This window comes from Eutrigla gurnardus (genome assembly GCF_963514095.1).
Source record: "Eutrigla gurnardus genome assembly, chromosome: 12".
Classification (NCBI taxonomy): Eukaryota; Metazoa; Chordata; class Actinopteri; order Perciformes; family Triglidae; genus Eutrigla; species Eutrigla gurnardus.
The window spans coordinates 26,230,411-26,252,055 of NC_139926.1; the positions used below are offsets into that span (position 1 = coordinate 26,230,411).

The 21,645-nt window shown below is 48.1% G+C and overlaps 1 protein-coding gene across 3 annotated transcripts in view; it reads right to left on the reverse strand.

The window, feature by feature from the left end:
- Window positions 1–1,097: 1,097 nt before the first annotated feature.
- The window catches only part of mycbp2 (MYC binding protein 2), a 48,925-nt gene continuing 28,377 nt past the window's right edge, over window positions 1,098–21,645 (reverse strand). For 2 of the 3 annotated variants that reach the window (XM_084023010.1, XM_084023009.1), the window contains exons 50-81: window positions 18,625–18,849; window positions 17,534–17,666; window positions 17,334–17,459; window positions 14,510–14,698; window positions 13,042–13,146; window positions 10,796–12,523; window positions 10,537–10,706; window positions 10,206–10,453; window positions 9,957–10,124; window positions 9,365–9,522; window positions 9,078–9,277; window positions 8,674–8,984; window positions 8,384–8,540; window positions 8,068–8,292; window positions 7,923–7,988; window positions 7,329–7,568; window positions 7,154–7,243; window positions 6,654–6,734; window positions 6,302–6,568; window positions 5,608–5,891; window positions 5,426–5,522; window positions 4,774–4,893; window positions 4,592–4,693; window positions 4,363–4,491; window positions 4,151–4,283; window positions 3,927–4,030; window positions 3,400–3,588; window positions 3,174–3,281; window positions 2,860–3,069; window positions 2,668–2,775; window positions 2,158–2,323; window positions 1,098–2,067 (exon numbers count right to left, since the gene is read on the reverse strand). In XM_084023010.1, coding sequence (XP_083879136.1) covers window positions 1,952–2,067; window positions 2,158–2,323; window positions 2,668–2,775; window positions 2,860–3,069; window positions 3,174–3,281; window positions 3,400–3,588; window positions 3,927–4,030; window positions 4,151–4,283; window positions 4,363–4,491; window positions 4,592–4,693; window positions 4,774–4,893; window positions 5,426–5,522; window positions 5,608–5,891; window positions 6,302–6,568; window positions 6,654–6,734; window positions 7,154–7,243; window positions 7,329–7,568; window positions 7,923–7,988; window positions 8,068–8,292; window positions 8,384–8,540; window positions 8,674–8,984; window positions 9,078–9,277; window positions 9,365–9,522; window positions 9,957–10,124; window positions 10,206–10,453; window positions 10,537–10,706; window positions 10,796–12,523; window positions 13,042–13,146; window positions 14,510–14,698; window positions 17,334–17,459; window positions 17,534–17,666; window positions 18,625–18,849 — 6,753 coding nt within the window. In that variant the 3' untranslated portion in view covers window positions 1,098–1,951. The remainder of the gene's footprint in view (window positions 2,068–2,157; window positions 2,324–2,667; window positions 2,776–2,859; window positions 3,070–3,173; window positions 3,282–3,399; window positions 3,589–3,926; window positions 4,031–4,150; window positions 4,284–4,362; window positions 4,492–4,591; window positions 4,694–4,773; window positions 4,894–5,425; window positions 5,523–5,607; window positions 5,892–6,301; window positions 6,569–6,653; window positions 6,735–7,153; window positions 7,244–7,328; window positions 7,569–7,922; window positions 7,989–8,067; window positions 8,293–8,383; window positions 8,541–8,673; window positions 8,985–9,077; window positions 9,278–9,364; window positions 9,523–9,956; window positions 10,125–10,205; window positions 10,454–10,536; window positions 10,707–10,795; window positions 12,524–13,041; window positions 13,147–14,509; window positions 14,699–17,333; window positions 17,460–17,533; window positions 17,667–18,624; window positions 18,850–21,645) is intronic. The other variant, XM_084023011.1, reaches the window with a different exon arrangement.

Below are 21,645 nucleotides of genomic sequence, written 5' to 3' on the forward strand. Positions count from 1 at the left end.
ATACGGAAGACGATTTGGGCCAAGTGACATTTTTTTCAATGACATCATTTTGACTTTTTTTCTCTTGGAATCCTGATTGAATTATTATTTATACGTAAGGCTCAAAATGAAATTTGTTTTATTTTCGCGGGGCTTTACCGTTTTCTGTGTTTAACAGCCAATCAAAACGCTGCAAGGGGAGCCCTTATCCTCTTCAGTAAATACACACCCTGCAACATTTTTTATATCTTGATAATTTACACAAACCTTATTCTTTTATGATGATATAAGGAATTGCATTGTATGGAAACCCATTTCTGCCAGTCAGAAAAAAAGAAACGTTCTCAAAATAATTACTTACTTGTAGTCGATGTAGATTTTGGTAAACAAACCAAACAAAACTAATGTATTAATTATAGATCGGCATGCAACGTAACCCGGAACCAGGTTTTGGAGGCCATCGGTAGGTTGTTTTGGATTATGAAATATTATATTATATAATATAATATATAATACACATGACCCGGTTAAATTTACAGCCATATATAGCAGCATCACGGTAATCTCACCGTAAATGTCACCACTCATTAACGACACGCCGTATACTTTGTGAAACAGAGAACCTGGTTTATTACCATTCAACTCCATCCACCACAGATATTACAGAGCAGATTCACAAGTATTAACCTTTTTTTAATATATATATAATATATATATATAATATATTATATATATATATATATTATATATATATAATATATATATAGCAGCTTCCCCCCTCCCCCACACACACATACTCTGTTCCCCTGACCCCGGATACCCCTCCCCCCCCTCCTTGCCTCCTACTAAGGGAAAAGCATTACAGGTGCACAATTTGGTGTGAAGACTGGACCCCTGGAATCACTCAGCTGTTGTCAGTCTCCCTTTGAGGTTTTTCTTTTTTTTTGTTACTGTAGGATTTTGGTACTTTTTGTTTAGTTTGAAAGGATTTTCATCCACCACCATTCACTGCAGGCACCAGGCTCCTTCTTCTTCCTCTTCTTCTCCATTTCCAGACAACAGAAAAGATCTGACATTTAGACGAGGGGAGGGGGGGGGAATTACGACTGTCTACTGTATAAAAATGTACAGTGGCTTTATTGACATACATTCCATAGGTTAAACAGCTGCAAAATAGGAGGCACACCCAGTATTGCACTTCATTAAAAGTTCTGGCTCAAAACATAACCCAGAATATCAAACAAAAACTGAAGTGAAGAAGAGTAGCAACTTCGGAATACAGCTATTTTGAATAGTATCATTATATACAAGATTAGATAAATCGTACACTATTTTCCTCCCAAACATAATTATTCTTAACAGTCTCATCCACCTCTTTTTTTTTTTAATTTGTCCGTCAACCCATGATGCACTTGACAGCGGAGAATACTGTACAAGATTACGAAAAAGTTTACATACAACAATATTTTAAATTTATAGTTAGGAAGCTGGAAATACGGCCTGTTTTTTATTTTCTTCTTCTCTCTCGCTCTCTCTCTTTTTTTTTTAAAACCCACGCTGATCCACAGTTGCCTTTTAAGCAAATTTATTTCTTATTCAATGTTTAATCTTGTATTGTTACACTTCAGTGATCAGGAGGTGTGCGACGTCTATAGAAGCCGAGGGAATACAACGGCCGCATGCAAACACGTCACAGGATATTTTCTTTTTTTCTTCTTTTTTTTAAAATTCTATCGTCACCCCCGCCCTCCCCCCTCCCCTCCCCGTTCAGGTTACTCTGAATCCGAAGGAGCCAGAGCCCCGGATACTGATGTTGGTAAGAGAGCAGACCTGAGGACTCTCGGCGTCGGGCAGAAACCTGGTCCAGCGTCCAGACTCGACAATGTCAGGAGCCGAGCTTCGCGGCCGAGCCTCGGCAGCAGCCGGGTATCACAGTAGACAAACTGGTTGTTCAGTAGGAGTCTTGTGTCGTTTAGAAGGTGTGGGCGTTTCTGCACACGCCGCAGCCCAGAGCGAACTCCTCCCCCGTCGGCGGGTGGACCACATGCAGCGGGCACTCGGTGCCCTCCAGCTGCTTGCCTTTGGGACCTGAGGCAGAGAAAGGATGATGACACTTTCCCGTCTTGGTATTTCCCTGAACAACTAAACATTCCCCTGGATCGGTGTGGTCCGACTCACCTGCAGGACAGTGGGGCAGCTCCTCCTTGGGGACGCTGGTCATCCTCTGGAAGTCGTCGTGGCAGGCGTTGCAGAAGTGTGTGGTGCCGAAGCAGAAGAAGACGGCCACGGAGCAGCAGTACCGGCATTTATACTCCAGGAAGTCCGTGCCGTGCTTGGAGCACATCTGAACAGGAAACATCAGGAGGAGAGGGATTTTAAAGAAGCAGTCGCACATTCTGGGGACAAACACCTTTATTCTTCTTCTTGTTTTTAAAGCTGCTACACAAATAAAGTTATTATTATATATAATATCCCGTAAAACCACAGCATTTTGTTTTTTGTATGCTTTAAACAAAGTAGTGCATTCATTTGTGAGCTTCAGAGGTTTTGCCAGGCTAGCAGTTTCCCTTCGTTTCCAGTCTTTGTGCTAAGCTAAGCTAATGGCCAGTTGATTTCCAGCGTTACATGAGGCATGTAAGTCTCTACTTCAATATTTGCCATCGGTATTGACTGTGGTCGTTGACCCACCTGAGCCCTGGAGACGTCTGAGCACGCTCCACAGATCAGCTCGCTGGGGTCGTAGTCGTCTCCCTGTCCGGCCTCCGCATCGCAGCGAGCCTCTCCCCCGAAGTAGGCCTGGAAGGAAGGACAACCATTACTTTTCAACCCCTAAACCACATTAAAATAATAAAATGAAAAAGACTTCAGGTTAAATAGTACCTTCTTGCACTTGTAGCAGACATAGTATGCATATCTGTTCATGGCAAAGCCGGCGGGGTCGTTGTGGAATCGAGCTCCCGGGGTCGTGATGGCCTCGCTCTTGTGCAGACCCTCGTACTCCAGCCTCATCAGAGCCTTCCTCCTCACGTCCTCGTACAGCTCCTTGATGGGGTCCAGCAGGTCCTTGATCACCGAGTGGTTGATTTTGTTCTGGAGGCGAACAAACAGACACACGTTCATCATGGTAGAATCCACTCTGAGGTGCAGGGGGGGGGGGGGGGGGGGTTTGCTCTGTTGCCGGGGCGACGTCTTACCTTGCAGATGGGACACAGCATGAACCCAAACGTGATGCGGGGTCCGAGCCAGCGGTTCTCCAGGACGCGGCGGGTGCACTGCAGGTGGAACACGTGAGTGCAGTCGAGCTGAGAACAGAACAAGAGAGTCCATGAGGATGAGACCAAGTGGACCTCCTCCTCTCCTCCTCCTCCTCCTCCTCCTCCTCCTTCTCCTCCTCCTCCTGACGGTGGTTTCTACACCTACCTGGACGGCCGGTGCAGCAGAGAGCGCCTCCGTGAAGCAGATCATACACATGTCGTCCGCGTCCTGCTTCAGACAGCCGGTGTTCTTGTCGCAGCCGTGCAGACACGGCAGGCAGGCCTCCTCGTTCTTCACCCCCCCACAGGGGTGTCCACAGGGGTGGGTCTTACTGCAGGCCAGCTTGGCGTACTCCTGGAGGAGACAACGGGAGAGGAAGGGGTGAGTGGAGGAACCACAGTACTTGTCCTCTCTGGAGGACAGCAGCTCGGCTTTGTGTCAAAATCACAAGTGAGACAGACGTGAGGTCACAGTGACCTTTGACCAGAAAATCATATTAGTTATAATACTATATATAATAATAGTAGGTTATTTATAAACCCCCCTATTCAGTAATAGGCTAAATAAATGAGAGCAGGAGGAATCAAATAAAAATAACACATCAAACAGTGAAAAAATGGATAAAAATACAAATGAAAGAAGAGAACTAAGCCAGCCTTCCAGGTGAGGGATCGGGTCTCCTCGTTCAGTACCTGGCAGTCCGGGTCGGAGCAGACGCTGCCCACCGCCGACAGCTCGGTGCCGTTCCTCGTCCCACAGAAGCGGCAGGCGTCGGAGCTGCTGGACGCCGGTTTACCTGCAAACATGTTCACTTTTACCGTTAATGTAGTTACACAATTTAACTTGAATTTCTTCTCTCGCAAAAAAAAAAAAAAGTGCAGCGACGTCTGTGGTCGCAGCTCTGTTGCTAGGTTACCTGTGTGCTCTCTGAACTCCACCATGGCCTTCATGGTCTTTGAGTCGGCCAGAGCCATGAGCCAGAAGAGCTTGGTCCTCCCGCAGCCTTCGTGGAGATCCACCTTTATGGCCTCCTCCTCCTCCTTAAACACCTGGAAGACAAGACCCAACAGATCACACTCCTCCTCCTGCATGGATGCTGATGGATGAACGCCATGCGGCGACACCAACCTGTCTCTGGTGAGAGCGCGTGCGGCGGTGCAGGTGGAGGAAGCGGTCGCAGTCGGTGCAGAGGTTCCCACACATGTTGCAGAGGATGATGGCCGCCGTCTCGCCGTCGTCGTGATTGTCGCACATGGGCTGCAGATAAGAGGAGGAGGAGGAGGAGGAGAATCAGTTGAAAGAAGCTGTCAGGGTGCTTTTACAAAAGTGCAACTCCTTTTCCTCTATCTACTCTCACCATCTGCTTCTGCTGTCCGTCTTTGCCCATCCAGCGTCCGGAGGACAGCCGGTCCACGTGGTCCTGATCCAGCACGCACAGGGAAGCCAAGGCCAGCCAGAGCTGCAAGACCACGACATGAACAATGAATACCCAGCAGTCAGTAAACAGGCTGAAAAGTATATGACGCCGTGAGCTTGTACCCTGGTGGTGGCGATACAGCGGACGGGGGAGCGGTGCTCCTCCTCCATTTTGGTCAGGGCTATGATGGTCTCGGCGATCGCGTTTTTGGTGACTCTGGACCAACCGTCTGAAAGGTGGCCCTAAAAAAAACAAACCATACATTTATGACAAAGATTAATTTAAAGGGACAGTTCACCCCCAAATCAAAAATACATGTTTACCTTTCACCTGCTTTTTAGAGTCTAGATTGTTTTGATGTGAGATATTAGCTGTAGAAATGTCTTCACTCGACGTTCGGTTCTTCTATTGTTGTTTTGCTTTGTTTGTTTTTGTATTTATCTTTTCCTTTCTATCCTAATGTACAGGTTATTATTCCATCAACCTGCCCTGTAAGGACTACAGGTGGAAAATAGCAATTAGCTACAACCTGGCATAATGCATCTTTGTTGTGTAATATTAATATCTTAATAATATCTATATTGTCCCTTTCTTGACATAAATACAATTACAAATTACTAGATCAGTTTCATGTAGGAACTATGGTTCAAACACATAGTTCCCATTTGATGTACATAATTTCCAGAAAGAGAGTTGAGTTTTTTTGTAACACCTCAAACCACAACAATCTATATGGATAGACAGCAGCCTGTGAGAGGAAAGAGGAGAACTTACAGCTGCCATGTCTTTAACCAGCTTGATGATGATCTCTGCTATCTGAGGAGGAGTGGAGCCTTTCATCCACCAGTGGCTCTCCCCCCTCCGGATGTAACTGAGATCATAGCAAAAGGACAAGACATGAGAAAACTGCATCATTTTAAAACATCTCCAAAGGTTTGACGGGGCCTGGCAGTCACCTGGAGTTGAAGATCATGGGCAGCGTGACGGTGGTGACCCCTTTGCCGGCGGCCATGCCGGCCGTGCCGGAGATGGTGGTGCCTTTGGCTTTCAGCTGCACGGTGAGGGCTTTGGCGATGCAGCCCAGGAACATGTCCAGGATGCACAGCTTGTTCCAGTCGCCCTTCTCCGTGGAGTGGATGATGTCGCTGATGTCGGCCGGCGGCAGGGCCTTCACCCCGATGATGCTGGCGAGCCTCACCGGCGTGACCTCCGGGAGGACGCGCCGGAGCAGCGATGTCACCTGAGATCAGGAACAGAAGGGTATTCACTCAAACGTCTACGCACGGCAATGCTTGTCAAACTCAACAACAAGAGGATCTATTTCTGAAATGTTAGGAATGCATCAACAACACAGAAGGACTGGAAGGAAACAACTCCCGGTCTCTTGAACTATATATACGATAACAAAGCGACTCTCTGACTGACTTTGTTTTACCCCTATTTCTTCTCTGTGATATATTGTGCATTCATATTGCATTTATGTACACCATAACATGCAAAAATACATTAAAAAACATCAAAAGGCCACAAAATTACTTCCAATCACACAGGATGTAAACAATCCAGGTTTGTAAATCTCAGTAAAAGAAAAAACCTCCAGGAAACACTCATATGCGTGACTCTACCTGTATGCATACACCTGTCACCCACCTGTCTCTGGACTCGCGGGGAGGCCGTGTGCAGCAGCGAGAACAGGTCCTGCATGAGCGTGAGCTGCTGGGCCAGGTACTGGCGGCCCACGTTGGACCCGCTGAGGGCCAGCACCATGGACAGCAGCTCGAAGCAGTAGGCGTCGGAGGAGGCGTCGTCGTCGCTGGGCTGGGAGTTGGCGTTCTCCTTGCTGGAGATGGCGTGCTCCCACTCCTCCCTCACACGCGTGGCCTCCATGCGGATGGCCTGGACGATGTGAGCGCACACCTGGGAACGACCACGTTAGGTTAGTAAAAACAAACAGGTCTGGGGTTGTAAATAACTCCTCCTGTTGGACGGTGGAAGGAAGTACCTGCTTCTGGAGGTTGGTGAGTTTACTCCGGCTGAAAATGATTCCCACCATGTGCTCTTTGAGGTCTGCGTCAGATGTAGCCTGTTGATTAAAAACACAGGGGAAACGGCAGGTTTGACCTCGGGATCAATGAAGTATCTGTCTGTCCACACGTCTGTCTGTCTGTCTGTCTGTCTGTCTGTCTGTCTGTCTGTCCATCCTTCTGTCTGTCCATCTCTCCATCTGTCTGTCTGTACTTCTGTCTGTCTGTCCATCCGTCTGTCTGTCTGTCCATCCGTCTGTCCATCTGTCTCTCTGTCCCTCTGTCTGTCTGTCCGTCCCTCTGTCTGTCTGTCTGTCCATCTGTCTGTCTGTCTGTCTGTCCCTCTGTCTGTCTGTCCATCTGTCTGTCTGTCTGTCTGTCTGTCCCTCTGTCTGTCTGTCTGTCTGTCTCTCTGTCTGTCTGCCTTGAAGGTCTCTAAATATCTGAGTGGGTTAAACAGTGAAAGTGTCCCAGTGACCTTGTCTTCTCCCTCAGGTGATGAAAGGAGGTTTTTCTCCTCCTGCTCCGGAGTCGGCTCCGCGTCACCACAGATGAGTTTCCCGAAGACCTGAACGTGAGAACAAGATGTTAAAGACGTTAAAGAGCCTCGGAGCATCCGATGAGACACGCGAGGACGAGGCAGCGAGACGAACCTGCGAGGTGATGAGGCGGAACACTCGGAGGGTCTCGGCCTCGCAGTTCTTCTGCTGGGCCATGCTGGCCGAGATCTGCCCCAGGATCTTGATGCTCTCGCCCTCCTTCCAGCCGAGGACCTTCACCTGGCGCACCCTCAGGGTGTTCTCCGGGCCCTTCAGCTCCAGCTTGATCACGTGATGGTCGCCTCCGGGGAGCTCGCTCGTCACCCAGCCCATGTGACGCGAGTCCAGGTCGACCTTCGGTGGAGAAACAAGGGTTCACAACGTTCTACATGGAAACCTGTATTCTAATGCTGGAACTTATAGACATAACATGCTAATGTAATACTATTGATTCATGGTTATCTGGAGAAAAGACAAAGGAATCAAGTTATGTTTATTTGTCACTTCTTAACTGTTTATTTCTTTTATACTGTACATAATCTACTATTATTGTATTTTGCATCTGCTACTGATGCTTTTGTAATTTGCACTATCCTCTTTTGTCCTATTTCCCCACTGTGGGACTGATAAAGGACCATCTTTTATATCATATACAGCTTCTGAGAGCCTTTAAACACATTAAATAACACTATAAAGCAGCCGACGTACCTGTTTGATTCTGCACAGGTCCTCGATGGCTTTCCCACACAGGAATGTAACCGATGTGACCTTGTTCTGAGAATTGGACGAGAGGAAAATTAAAACATCATCATGAATTCCACGTTGCAGTCATACAGCAACAACGCCTCCTCACCCCGATGTCTCTGGAGTTGTCCACGTGGACGGTCACGTTGGAGGCGTTGATGCCCTTCACACAGCTGATGGTGATGCTCTTGGTTTTGTTCTTGTCCTCGTCCCCAGACTCCCAGAAGGTCTCGGTGGATCCGTCCGTCAGGCTGCCGATCATGGCGGGCCGGCTGGACGTCTTGATGTCTACCACGCTGGTCAGGTCCTTCAGACAGGTCACCAGGCAGAGGTCCTGCTATCAAACAGACACACACACGGTCGGGGTGAGTGCACGTTACAGCCAGCAGGCGGATGTGATGTCAGAGCATGTTTGTTTTTCTTGCCTGGCTCATGGCTTCGTAACCCGACTGCACGCTGATGTTGAAGCTCTCCTCGCTGTCGCCGTCGTCCGACTTGGACAAGATGTTGTTGATGTGATGGAAAACGTTGCTCTGGTGGAGGAACTGGTGGTCGGACTGCTTGAACTTGAGACTCCAGCACCTAGAAGGACAACCAAGGCACTCTCTGTCAATATGGATCTCAATAACCACAATATTAAGATCTATTTATCAAAAGGCAGAGCCCTGCTATGGTAGAAAGAAGCTGTGAGAGTTTGATAATCCAGGAGGTTTACCTCAGCGCCATCTGCTGAAGTGAGCTGCCACTAGGAAGTGACATCATGAGGTCTGAGATGGTCTGGAGGAGGCGGTGGAAGGTGTGGGGGAGAGGATGAGCCGCCTCGCCAGCGATAACGATGTCCGACAGCGGGTGTTCACACACGCCGAGGTCTCTCTCCTGCTCCATGTTTTCTTTGTTCCCCTTGTTCTCGTCCTCTTCCTCGTCCTCCGGCTCGAAGGGCGACGGGGTGAGAGATGCTACAAAATGCCAAAGGATGTCGTGCAGGGAGGTGGTCTGGATCACGTTGCATAGCAGCCAGTTGAAGGCCTGACGGGGACACGAGACACCACCACAACCATGAAGTCCTAAAAATTAAGAGCTTAAAGCAGGACTGAGCTCTGGGATTCATGCAGCATGTACCTCCATGGCAAACACCCTGCAGGCGGACTTCCTCAGCGCGTGCCTCATGGCCACCTCCAGGCCCTCCAGGTCGTGGTGCTGGATGACGAAAGCCAGGACAGGCCACTGGAAGTTCCTCTCCCCCTTGCTGAGGGAGCCGTGGGCCGAGATCAGCCTGGAGAGCTCCGGAGACGGGTGGCGTAACAGTGAGGATCCCACCTCTGCTTGTGGGAGGGGAAGAGACCGAGCAGGTGGGTGTTACACATAATAACGACGCATCACTTCTCAAAATGGTCTTGTGCCGTTACCTGCATCGCCGCTGTGGACGCGCCGCCTGGGCACGGCTTTGACCCGGGCCGGAGAAGGCGAGTGCTGCTTGTCGTACTCGGATGCTACGACTGAGTACGACCTCTGAAACACGGTTCGCTTGGCCGTGTCGCTGTCTGTGATCGGGCTGGTCTCCAGACTACAGGGAGGACGTGAAGGGGGAAACGGACACGGTTTAGATCGTAATGCAAAGACAGTTAAGTTAAAATAAACCACCAGAAGGAGTGACGGTTAGAAAGGCTCATTCAGACCAGGTTACAAAAACACTTATATAACCAGAAAATGGACGGCTCATTTGTACCATTTACAATGAGGCTGTTCATGATAAAGACGTATAACAATTACAATACTATTAATCTATGTACAGAAGGGTGCAGGGGAGAGAGAGTACCTATCCAACAAAATGCACTGAACACAGGAAAACAACTTTAACAGCAACCTGGTCTCCTGTGACTTAAACATCATGCCTGTACGTATCTCTGTCACGCATAAACAACGGTGAGGAAATCTGTAATAATAATATATAATCTCCCACATGCCGATCAGTGTTGGCGATTAAAAGCATGGTATTACCTGGGCGGCATTGATTTCATGTTGCTCTCCGGCTCCTCAAACACATTGGGACAAGCATCGGGGGTGACTGAAATGTAAGGTGCAGGAACTGATGTCGAGCGCAAGTACCTCATCTCGTCCTGGAAGAGGTTATCGTCTTGGTAGCCCCCAAAGTTCTCCGTGTGTTGCCTGAGGGGACGAGAGGGGAAGAGCGTTACTGTCCGGTCTGGATCTGAAAGTAAATATGCAATCCGCTGAGCTGGCGGCTACCTCGCTAGTGTCTGGAGGTAGAGGCAGCCCATCTTATTGGGGAGCTCGTCCGACACGCCCTCCTTGAGGCTGGGGAGCAGCTGGGAGTGCAGCGGCCGGGGAGGGTGGTGGCACAGCATGCTGGGCTCGGCGGCGCTGCTGAGCGACAGCAGGAACAAAGCGTTGGCCCGAATCACCTGGTGGGCCTCCATGGTGGGCAGCGCCCGGGGGGTCTTCACCTGCAGCGGCTTCTTCCTGGACTGCTTCACCTGGAAGGACACGCAGATTTCGTCGATGTGAGTGTGATGTACAAAGCCGATATTGGACACAACTTGAAGAAGAAGCAGGCTACCTTTTCCCTGGCGGCGGTCTGTTTCTCTCTCAGGTATTTTTCCCGACAGCGGTCGCACACCAGGTACCAGGTGCTGCCTCCGATGCCTCCGTCTCCACAGTTCCCGGCCCAACCGCCGCAGAAGTGTCCGATGCTGTTGTAGCCCTGACCTCCGGCGTAGCGGCCACAACCTGCCACGGAGATACGAATAAAGAAAGGATTTTAAAAAGGCACAGTAATAATGTTGAAAACAGGAAATGGACAAGGTCTGTATTCTGACCTGGGTGAGCCTGTCTCATGTGGTAGGTGACGGGATACGGGTGAGATTCCCCACACAGCTCACAGATGGTGTCCTTCTCCGGGCCGCCCATGGCGAGCTGCGCCATCTCTCCGAACAGATTCCCCCGCGGACGCACCTCTTGCTTCTCCCTCTTCTTCTTCTCCTTCTTCGCCTTCTTGCCGTCTTTCTCGTGCTCCTTCCTCTTCAGGATGGCGCTGGAGCCGGGGCTGGGGAAGATCATGTTCTGGGTGGCCGCCTTGATGGTCGCCATGGAGATGTCCTCCCAGAACGCCACCAGGTGTTGCAACGTCAGCGGCAGGATGGACTTGGCCCTCATGGCCGGGTGAGACGCCATCTCGTAGGAGGCACCGTCTCCTTTCCCCTCCTCGCACTTCTCGGGCAGCGGCGGCTCCTTCAGCATGGACAGCACCTTGTTCTTGTTGATGCTTCCCATCTTGGAGATGTCCGGCCCGTGCGGCGCTATGTTAAACATGTTGAGGGCGGAGGAAATCTCCAGGGAGTGGCGGTTCTTCAGCTTGCTCTCCTTCTCCTCGGCGCCCTGACCCCCCAGGGAGCTCCGGATGGGGGCGTGCTCTTTGGTTAAGTCGGGGTTGAACTTGAGGAAGGAGGAGCAGGCCATGGCGTCGTGGACGATCCCCTCATGCCAGAGGAACGCCGCGAAGACGGCTCGTGCACACTCGGCCACGGAGGGCGACATGGCCTGCTTGGCGGGCTCGGTGGCCCGCGACGTGCTCTCGCCTTTAAACAGCGGTCCGGACTTGTCCTTCTTGGGGCGTGTGTGCCGACTGGAGGCCTTGCGGCTGACTTTGGGTGACGCCCGGCTCTCCTGCTCCTCCTTGACCGGAGCTTTGCCGATGCTGAAGTGCACCTTGCACGATCCGTCCTCTGCGTTCTGGCCCTCGCCGTTCTCGTCGTTGCCGTCCTCCGAGAGCAGAGCGCTGGAGGAGCACACCTCCACCACTTCACTGTGGAGGTTCTCCTGGGTCACGTGTGGAGAAGGAACCCGGTTCTCCGTGTTGCTTATCACCCCTTGATTTGGATCTTTGGGAGACAGTTTGGGTTTGGGAGAGGTAGATCGTCCCCGAAGCGGCTCCGTGAGGGGAACCTTCTTCTTTCTAAGCGTGTCCGGGTCCAGCGTGTACGAGTCCGATTTGGACCGCTCTCGGGGAGGGTCCAGCCGGGCTTTGGAGGAGGGGCTGACTTTGGGTGGGAGGTTCTTGTCATGGTTAGGAGGGAGGTTCTTGTCATGGTTGGGTGGGAGGTTCTTGTCGTGGTTGGGTGGGAGGTTCTTGTCGTGGTTGGGTGGGAGGTTCTTGTCGTGGTTGGCTGAAGAGGAGTGTTGGGAGGAGGAGGTACTGGAGGGACTGGACCTGCCTGAAGAGCCTTTTTGTTTGGGGGAGGAGGAGCGAGAGCCCGGGTTCGGGGACTCGGCCCGAAGCCCCGGGGTCCTGCTGTCCGCCTTCAGGGCCTGCAGGGTGTTGTGGTTGGGCGAGTGGGAGCGGCTGTGGGAGTCGGACCTCAGCTTAGCCGTGTCCGACCGCAGGATGAGGGCTTCGCTGGCCGAGAGTCCGCCCTCCCCCGTCTTACTCCGGCTCTGTTCGGAGGAGCGGCTCCCCCGACCCTCCTGCTTGGGCGAGCGGTTCTCCTGGCGGTGTTTGGAGGCCGGGGACATGGGCCGGGCCCCGGGCATCAGGTTCCCTCGCTCACCTGAACAAGTCAAACACGTTACACCACAAAACAGGACTCAAACCGGCAGAGTATAAAAGATAGAATCTAAGCAGAAAAATGTGTCGTGGAAAAAAATGTAATGCTAAAAATGTAAAAGGTCGAATGCAATGAAGAGCAGAATGATGGACAATGCAAGACTAGAGGTGAAAGATGTGAAGCATGTGTGATTTATGTTCTATGCTGTCTATTAGCAGACGATATGGATGAGGATTACTCGTGGACCATGGGAGAGCTGATGAAGGATGGATTCCAGCCCAGTCCTGGTCCCGGTTCCCCTCCGAAACCGAGCCTTTAACTTTTAATAGCCGATAAAGGTCCACCTACTTTTAAACTGAAATGTAAATGTGTTTATGATGCACCTTAAGTCTTTCCTCTTGGTTCTAATATTTTGTTTGGCCACGTCCTATTTTATCTCTTCAAGCTAACATAGAAAACCCTGTTTGTCCTTCCCACCCTCCGTTGAGTCTGAGGGAGGCATGCATGCTGTGGTTACCCACCCTTTTGCCTCAGAGTGAGAGATGAGAGAGCAGCACCATGCCCAGCCACGGACACATTGCTTTTGTGCACACGCTCGCGAGAAGCAAGGCGGCGTGACGAACCATCTACAGGCGGAAAACAGTGGAGCAGGTAAACAAACAAGGCATGGAGCGCAAGAGGGGGGGGGGGGCACCACAGAGAGAGAGGAGAGAGAGAGAGAGAGAGAGAGAGAGAGAGAGAGAGAGAGAGAGAGAGAGAGAGCGAGCACAAAGAGGCAATGGGGTCAAGTCAAGGAGAAGCAGAGAGGCAACCAGTTAAAGAGAAACATGGAGAGAGAGAAACACTGACAGAAGCCTGAAGGTGTCGTGGATATAAAAGTCATGCAAACAATTTAGTCGTCCGTGCTCTCGCTTTAATATCTAATTTACTAATATATATCTATTTCCCTATGTGTAGAGGGAATAAAACACCTTTGGTGTGTCACATTTAGCTTCACAACCCTGAAACTGAATTTATGAACACCCTCAGAGTCGAAGTTTTTACGGCCTATAAACTACCTCAAAGACGAGACCACGTTGTTTGTAACGGACGTAAATAAATCCAGTTTAAATCCATTAAAGTGATCCATGGTGAGAAGGAGACTCGCGGCATGAAGGTGATGGGTTAGCTGCCTGCTAAAGAGAGCACATCTTATTTTATGCCCAAGACACCTCTCAGGCTCCGTGAGAAACAGACAACCAGGTGAAAAAAGAAGAAAAGATCACCACACGGAGAGAGAAAGCCACACAGAAGAGAAAAGACAGGGAGAACGAGAAGCTACACAGGCTGAAGAACACATCATCTTAATATGAAATTGTAGGATTTGGTATTTGAGCTATCCAGTGAGAGCACAAGCTTTTAGTATGTGTTAAATGTGATATTATCTAACGACTGGGCTGAAGGTTTTATGGTTATTTATGACGTTTTTAACTATTTGGATAACTGTGTTGGACATTTGCAGAGAAGCCCTGGGCTGGTTGAGACGGAAAATGAAAACAAGAAAGAAAAAGTTGTTAATCAAGGATGAAAAATGCAGATCTGGAATTAAAGCAGCAAGAAAGACTATGAGAAAAGCTGACTTAGCAGAGAGCAAGCAGAAAAATAACAAAAATAATATCCCTGTGAACAAGCGACAGTCAAGTATTTAAGTTTGAAACCATGTTTTCAAAAACAAAGTGAAAATAATTATATTTTTTAAGGCGGCGCCACCTGATTTGTTTTTACCAAAACAGGATTTAAACATTAAATAACGGACATGTCAGCTTGTTGGGATATTTCTGCACGCTGTAACATAACAGCGTTGTTATGCGTCACATCGCCGCGGCCCTCGCCCAGAAAACAAATCAATTATAATGAATACAGAACAAAAAAAATCATGAGAAAAAAAGAAAGCTGTGAGGAAAAAACACCTGTGCAAGCAAGCGCTGTCAGAAAGCAGGACAGACTTACTCAGAAGCTGTGGTTGTGGCTGAGACAGTTGGGAGGGGGATTGTCCAAACACAAATGGGCTGTGGACAAGGGAGGAGGAAGAGGAGGAGGGAGGTTGGGCGGCTTGCTCAAATACGGAGGAGGAGGAGGGAGCTGCTGGGAGGAAGGGCCCAGACTGAATCGAATTCAGTATGGCACTCAACCGGTCACCTGTAGACATGGAGACAGAGGATGGGAGGGGGGGAGACTACAGCTTAGACTACGGTTTGAGCTTTCCAGAAGGGGGAGTGGAGAATCATTCAGTTTATTGTCCATCAGTCATTCAGTCATCTCCAACGACGCAACACACGTGCAAAAAAAGGGGGAGGAGCTGCCGGGCTCCCAGAAGTAAAAGTCCGATTCATCTTTCAGCCAAGTCCAGAATGGGCCGGGTCAAGAATCACACGGTCCCGCTACTGTCGGACTGAACAGGAAAGGTGCGAGGCCCGGTTGGAAAAATATATATATATATAAAAAAGGAGAGAAGTGAACTACAACTCCCAAGAAAAAAAAAGCAGCAAGTACCAATGTGCTGCAGCTGAGAAGCTAATAAGCTAACTAGCTAGCTATATATAAAGGACGGTTTAGCAACTGTACTGGCGTTGTCAAGGTGATACGCCGGTGTTGTCATGGTAACACGGCAAATTAAAGCAAATCAAGGGTTTGTTGCTGACTTTTAAATAAACATACTATTGTTTGACTATCCTCTGTCATGGCGCATTGATGACATCATTGACAGAAAACTTGAATGAAAAATACTTCCAGCACCAGCGGCTCCTCCCTGTTTTGCAACTGTATTATGGGGGAAAGGATATATATGGAAGGGGTTTCTTCTCATGTGTTCATTTCAAGAGTCACTCTTCAAAAATGCATCCTCATCAAATGTTCCAGAAACATGTGCTGGGAGAAACTGGATCTTTACCATCGTACTGTATATTGAGCTGACGCTGCATCAGAAATCAATCAAAGACTCTCGCCAGTTTTAATCTGTTGCCATGTCAACAGTTGTCGGAGCCAGAAATGGGAGGCGAGATGAGGAACTCGGCCCCCGTGGCTGAATCCTGAGTCCTGAGAGTCTAACCTGCTCAGAGAGCTTCGCCAGAGGCTGGTCAGGCCGACGGGGCTCCATCTTTATATATATCTATAATGCTGCGTCATAGCAGGATGATCCATCACGCGGGTGATTCTGTCCTTCCACCAGATGGTCCAGCGGCGGCTATCGACCTTGACCGGGAGCTGCAGAGCCCTTCAGCCTCCTCGGGGGGTTTGCACAGGCGATCAACGCCATCTTCATATTCAGGACACACGTAGCCCGCAGCAAATGTGTGGCGTTTCAACATGAAATTTTTGACTAATTCTGTTTTACGTGCAGGGACCTGCTGTCGCTGAAGTGTGATGGTTCCCTTTTTACACTTTGCCAATCTGCATTCTGGGGCCGATCGGACAGCCGGCGTGGAAAAAAGCCGAGCATCATCACCAACCACCTCGGGAGAAGGTGATGCTTTAAAGATGCATCCATCTCTCCACATAAGGTCGCCGCAGTGACGCTGAAAGGAGTCACCTTTCGCCTTCACAGAAGGCTAATCGGCCGGTTAGTGTCAGCAGACAGATTTGGGTGCTTTCCCGCCCCCTCTGGACTGAAGAAACGGCCTGTGCAGCTTTGCATCAAGCACAGTGAAAGACTAATCAGATGCAATCAGACTCATGGTCTGCCCAAACAAAGACACATGTGGTCCAGTGTAAAAAAAATAAAAAATAAATTGGAGCCTTTTATTCTTCAGGAAAACACTGTAGAATAAATAATCTGAATAAACACGGTTCAGGTCGGCCTCCTCTATCGAGCAGTGAGGAAGAGGAACGGCGTTTGAAAGACAATTGAGGCAGCATCAGCATGATATTCAGGCAGAAAGATACACAGACACATTCGGAGCAAGCCAATCTCTGATGGTGAGGCAGAATCAATGAGATGTTTGCAGCATTTCACCGTATCCTCAAGAAAACGAGGATTCATGTGAATGATCGAATGGGCAGAGGCGACACAAATGTAAAAAACAAAAAGAGAAAGAGGATGAAATCACAGACACAGTGTTTGTGGGCCGGTTATCTTGGCGTTGGGTTAGCCGGCGGCGCCCAACTACACAGATCCCAGAGCAGTGGGAACAGAAGCAACAAGACACGGCGAAATGCCCGACACTGCAGAGATGTTAGGCATGAAACGACGACAGGAGACAGTAAAAAAAAAAGAAGCATGCAGAAATAAAAAGAGATGATAGTTTGAAGAGTGACTCATAGAGATAGAACTGGAATAGAACGGAAATCCCCCATTCAAATCAACATAGCATTACCATCACAAAGTCTTTTGAAGCCCGTTCTACTCGTTCTATTTCTACGGCCCGACCCACACCGGCTCACATACACCTGGTGGATGTGCTGCGATAGATTACGTCTCTTTAGAATAAAAAAGGGTGGGGATCACACTTGTTATGGGGATATAACCCTCACGATTAAACACCAACTAAATTAAAACGGGGTAAATACGTCAAACAGCTCATGAGAAAAGTCCCAAAGTCAGAGAGAGCGTCTCAACATAAAGCAGGAAACAGCAAAGATGAGTGAGGTCAGAGGTGAAGGATGTACATCAGTGACGACAAAACCGTCGGTTATAAATCTCTGCCTACAGCCTGAAGGATTCAAAAGACTGAATGAAAACAGCATAAAGCAAAGTGGATGTTGAAAGCAAAGTGATGTGCAGGTTTAAGGAATATGTCACAGGAAGTGTGTGTACTCGACGCCAGGTCGACCTCACCTTTGTTGTTGGAGATGCCGTAGTCGAAGCCCTGCGCCCCGTTGGAGGTGGTGGCTCTGTTGAAGGCCTGGACGGAGAAGGGGCTGGGCGGGGGGGTCTGGGACCCGTGCTCCAGCAGCGCTTGTTCTAGGAGACAGAACATTAGGGTTATCTCACGACTCTCTTATCCCTCACCCTCTAGCCTATTGAGTGTGGCTCACCGTCCTCGTGGCGAAGGTACTGGTTCCCGCCGCGGTCTCTGGCCAGCGACCAGGCCTCGCCTTCATCGCTCTCACAGAACTCAACCACACTGTTCTTATCCAGCTGAACCCAGGAGCCCTCCGAGTTGACCACCTGATACACAAACGACACTCTTTATCCACACTCAGACACACACACACACACACACAGTCAACCCTCACCTATCAAAACAAACAGTTTCCATAGCAACCCCGGTGCATCCGTGTCATTACTTCACACGACACACACAGGAAGATCATTGACATGCAAAACAATTCATCTGATTTCACATTAACATCAAATAGCAGCGGATCACGTGAATTAGATTTTTGTGATCAGCAGACACTGCAGGACACAACTGTATGTATATACGATAAACACTTACTAAGAAACGGGTAGCTTATTGAAAGGTAAATGCATGAGGTTGTTTTTGTCTCAATTCCCTGAAATATTATTATGTTGAGGGGGAAAAAGACAGGAAGAGGTGATTAGTATGTGCAGGGCTGCACCATCCCAGATGTCAGACAGACAGGGCATTCCAGTGCAGGCTCAGAGAGGGAACCAGTGAACAGCATGACACACCACAGCAGCCAATGACAGGTCGTATCCAAAATCACCACGCCAGAGGCAAGTTGAGAAGAGTATCAAAAGTACCAAAGTTATTGACAGGATTGTTAAAAGTGCAAGAAAAAAGAGACATGGTGAAGGCACTGAGAGGCTTCCAGCGTTCTGTGATCGCATTTCCACTGAGACAAACTGAAATGAGTTAAAAATCAGAGAGGAAAAGCACGCGGAGATGTTGCAGCAGCCGGAAGTTGGTAAAAGACCTCGATTGGAAAGATTGCATAAACACACACCCAGAAGCACCCGATGTATTTCCCCTCAGAAAGCCATTCTTTACATTCAAAATCAGATCAGGAAAAAAAAAGAGAGGGAACTCTTCATTTCTGAGAATTAAGGCCAGAAAAAATCTACTGACATTAGCTATATTACATTAATCTAAACAGACTGATTTATTCAACTCTAGCCACAAAAAAAAAAACACATTGCATTATTTGGGGTGAGTGCGTACCTCGCCTATGGCCTTGACCTTGTTGCCAAGAACTAACATTCCAATGGGGATACCCCTAAGGTTTGGGCAGCTTCTGATGTTGTGACCAGAGGGGCCGGTCTTCACTACCTTATAAAGCCCCGGGCCGCCGCCCTGCCCTGCCCTGCTCTGCACCCGAATGGGGGCTTCGTGGGAAGGGCAGCTGCTCACCTCCTTTACGTTCTCCTCCGATTGGCCCCTGACCTCCTGCAAGAGGTAAGAGCATGGATTAGGGCCAATGTTCAGTAGCAACATGTAAAACAGAAAGGTTCAGACGACCAAGTCCAGATATATATTTATATATATATATAAATATATATATATAAATATACACAACGATGAAGCGCAACAGGCAGAAAGAGCACGCATGCTCGTTTTAAATAAGATTACACGATGAATTTGGGATTCCTGGTATCGTTATAAATCTGTCACCTGGACATGTGCTGTGTGATCTTCTACGCCTTTAAGCAATGCTTTGCTAGATGAGAAGCCACAGCTGGCAGCCCCGTTAGCTCATCTCAGCACAAAGACGGGAAGCTGCCACACATCGTTTATCAGAACACCAAGCCAGACGTTCTCCCTGATTCCAGTCTTTACGCTAAGCTTAGCGAAGCAGCTGCTTTATATTTACAGACATGATTACTGTCATCAATCTTATCTCATATTACACAAAACGGTTCTTTTTAAACGCCTTTGAGAGGCCGCGATGACTTCAAACCTGCACAGACTTCCATCCTCAACGGCAGTAAAAACTACGTTTGTTCCCACAGACATGAAAACGTACCGACACATACATTTTTTTTTAAGTTTCCAAGTATTCCAGGTAGAAACAACACGAGAACTCAACACGCCACTTAGTGATGCAGTCAAACGACCAACAGACAAGAAGTCGAGCGCTCTTGTTTGCATACAGGCTTAAAGGGGGAGGCATGCTGTGATGGACAAGGGAACAGGACTAGAGGTGACAAGCCTTTCCAACAACATGCAACAGACTGCACATTAGTATCTTCCACCGCATGCAACATGCACACTTGGAGAGCACGGTGCCTCGCAAAACCTCCATTTAGCATTTCCCCCCGATTTTGTTGCATTACATCGTGGAATTTAAACAGATTTTTAATTTAATTTTATGTAATGGAGCTGCACAATATAAATATAATAATATAACGCTTATTAAAAATTCTAAAAAATAAAGTAAAATCCTCAATAAGATCTGTTGCTACTAATTAGCTTCAGAAGTCACATAATTAGTCAAATAAAGTCACATGATTTGTCACATGAGCCAGCGGAGCACAATTAAATCATTATTACAAAATGGAAAGAATATGGAGATATTAATCAGAGGCAAACACAGAACCAAACAATCCCATGTGCTTTTTGGTGACATGTTTTCTTTTTATTTCATTATCTAAAGCAATAGCTTCTTTTTTTGTTCCATCATTCGTTCCATTTTTTAATATAATGGAGTTAACGATGCTCAGTTAGATCATTTGACACTCGTGTATTTACCGAACTAATTATGTGACTTCTGAAGTCTGGTAGGTTCTGACGACCTTATAGATCTTATTTAGGGGTTTTAATTAATAAATATGAACAAACGGGAAGATGATAAGGGCTTATATGAATTTTTGTGGGGTTTTTTATTTCTCAGAATTCTGACTTTTTCCTCAAAACTCAAATGAATCTGAGAAAAAGTCTAAAGATTAAAAACATGTTTTAAAAAATCACGTGGCCCTAATGCTCTTCTTTATAAACACACCATCAATTTAAAAAAAAGTTTTTTTTTCCATTTTACTTCACCAAGTTTGAAGTAAAATGTAGTGCAGGTCCGTATTATATAAACCAAATGTTTGAAAAAACTATAAATTCCAGCTTTTATCGCAGCAAAATAGGAAAACCATCAAGAGGGGTTTTGCAATTACTCAACAAAATCCCCAAATGTGATAACCGCACCGAGTCTATGGGAAAGGAGCCGCTGACATTCTGCATCGCCCCCGGGTCGTCAAAAACGAAACAGAAAAACAGACAACCATGCACATGTGGTGCGATCTCTTGTGCCCGATTGCGACACTGTGGGAAGACTACAACGTCACAAGGGGGTTCAAGAGGACATGTGGATCACAGAGAGATGATAAAGCTACGGGGCACGCATCCCTCCTTCATACAACTCACCTGTGGCGGGAATATAGTTAAGGGAGTCCACGACAAAAAGCCGATATCGCTGACTCCTTGGCTAGCGTTAAAGACATTCTGAGCAACAGATCGTGAGACAGTCAAAAAAAAAAACAGTAGACGACTCAAGAGAGAGAGAGGAGAGAGTAAACAGGATGAGGGAAGGTGCTCGCGTATTTTTTTGGAAGAAAAAAAAATTCTTGGCTCCTCTGGAGTTCAGAGGTCATTTGAGAAGGTGAAGAGGAGAGGACAGAACCTGATAGGCCAGTTAATAGTGGAGCACTGATATAAAGGGGCCAAGAGGAACTGTAAATACAGTTTCAACACTTTAAAAAATTAAATAAAAATACAACTTCCCAGAATTGAAAGGTCACTTCCAAAACAAAATGCATATATATATAAAAAAAAAGAAGAAGAAAACTTCCAAAAAAATCCCCCGCTTGGATGATGTAGTGTGTCATGCTGTTCAGACAGAGACCTTGCATGGAAGCCTCCCAACAACCTGCAGCATCCCAACGGTGCAACGGTGGGATTGGAGAGCAGCGGAGGTACGATTTCCCACGGGAAACCTTCGTGGACCAGCGTCCGCTTCATGACAGAAAACCACCTTTCACATACTTTCCTCTGTTACTGCAATATCCACGGCTTCAATTAGTCCCATCCTCCCTTTTTTAAATATTTGGTTGCATATAATGGCGGTTTTTGTGGCATGGAGCACAACATGGAGGGGAAACCCGTATCATCACATGCGGTGTGCAAGTGTTTATGACTTGTGAGGCAATGGAGGGGAAAAGGTGCAAACTGATTCCAACACAGGATGGAAACTTTCCT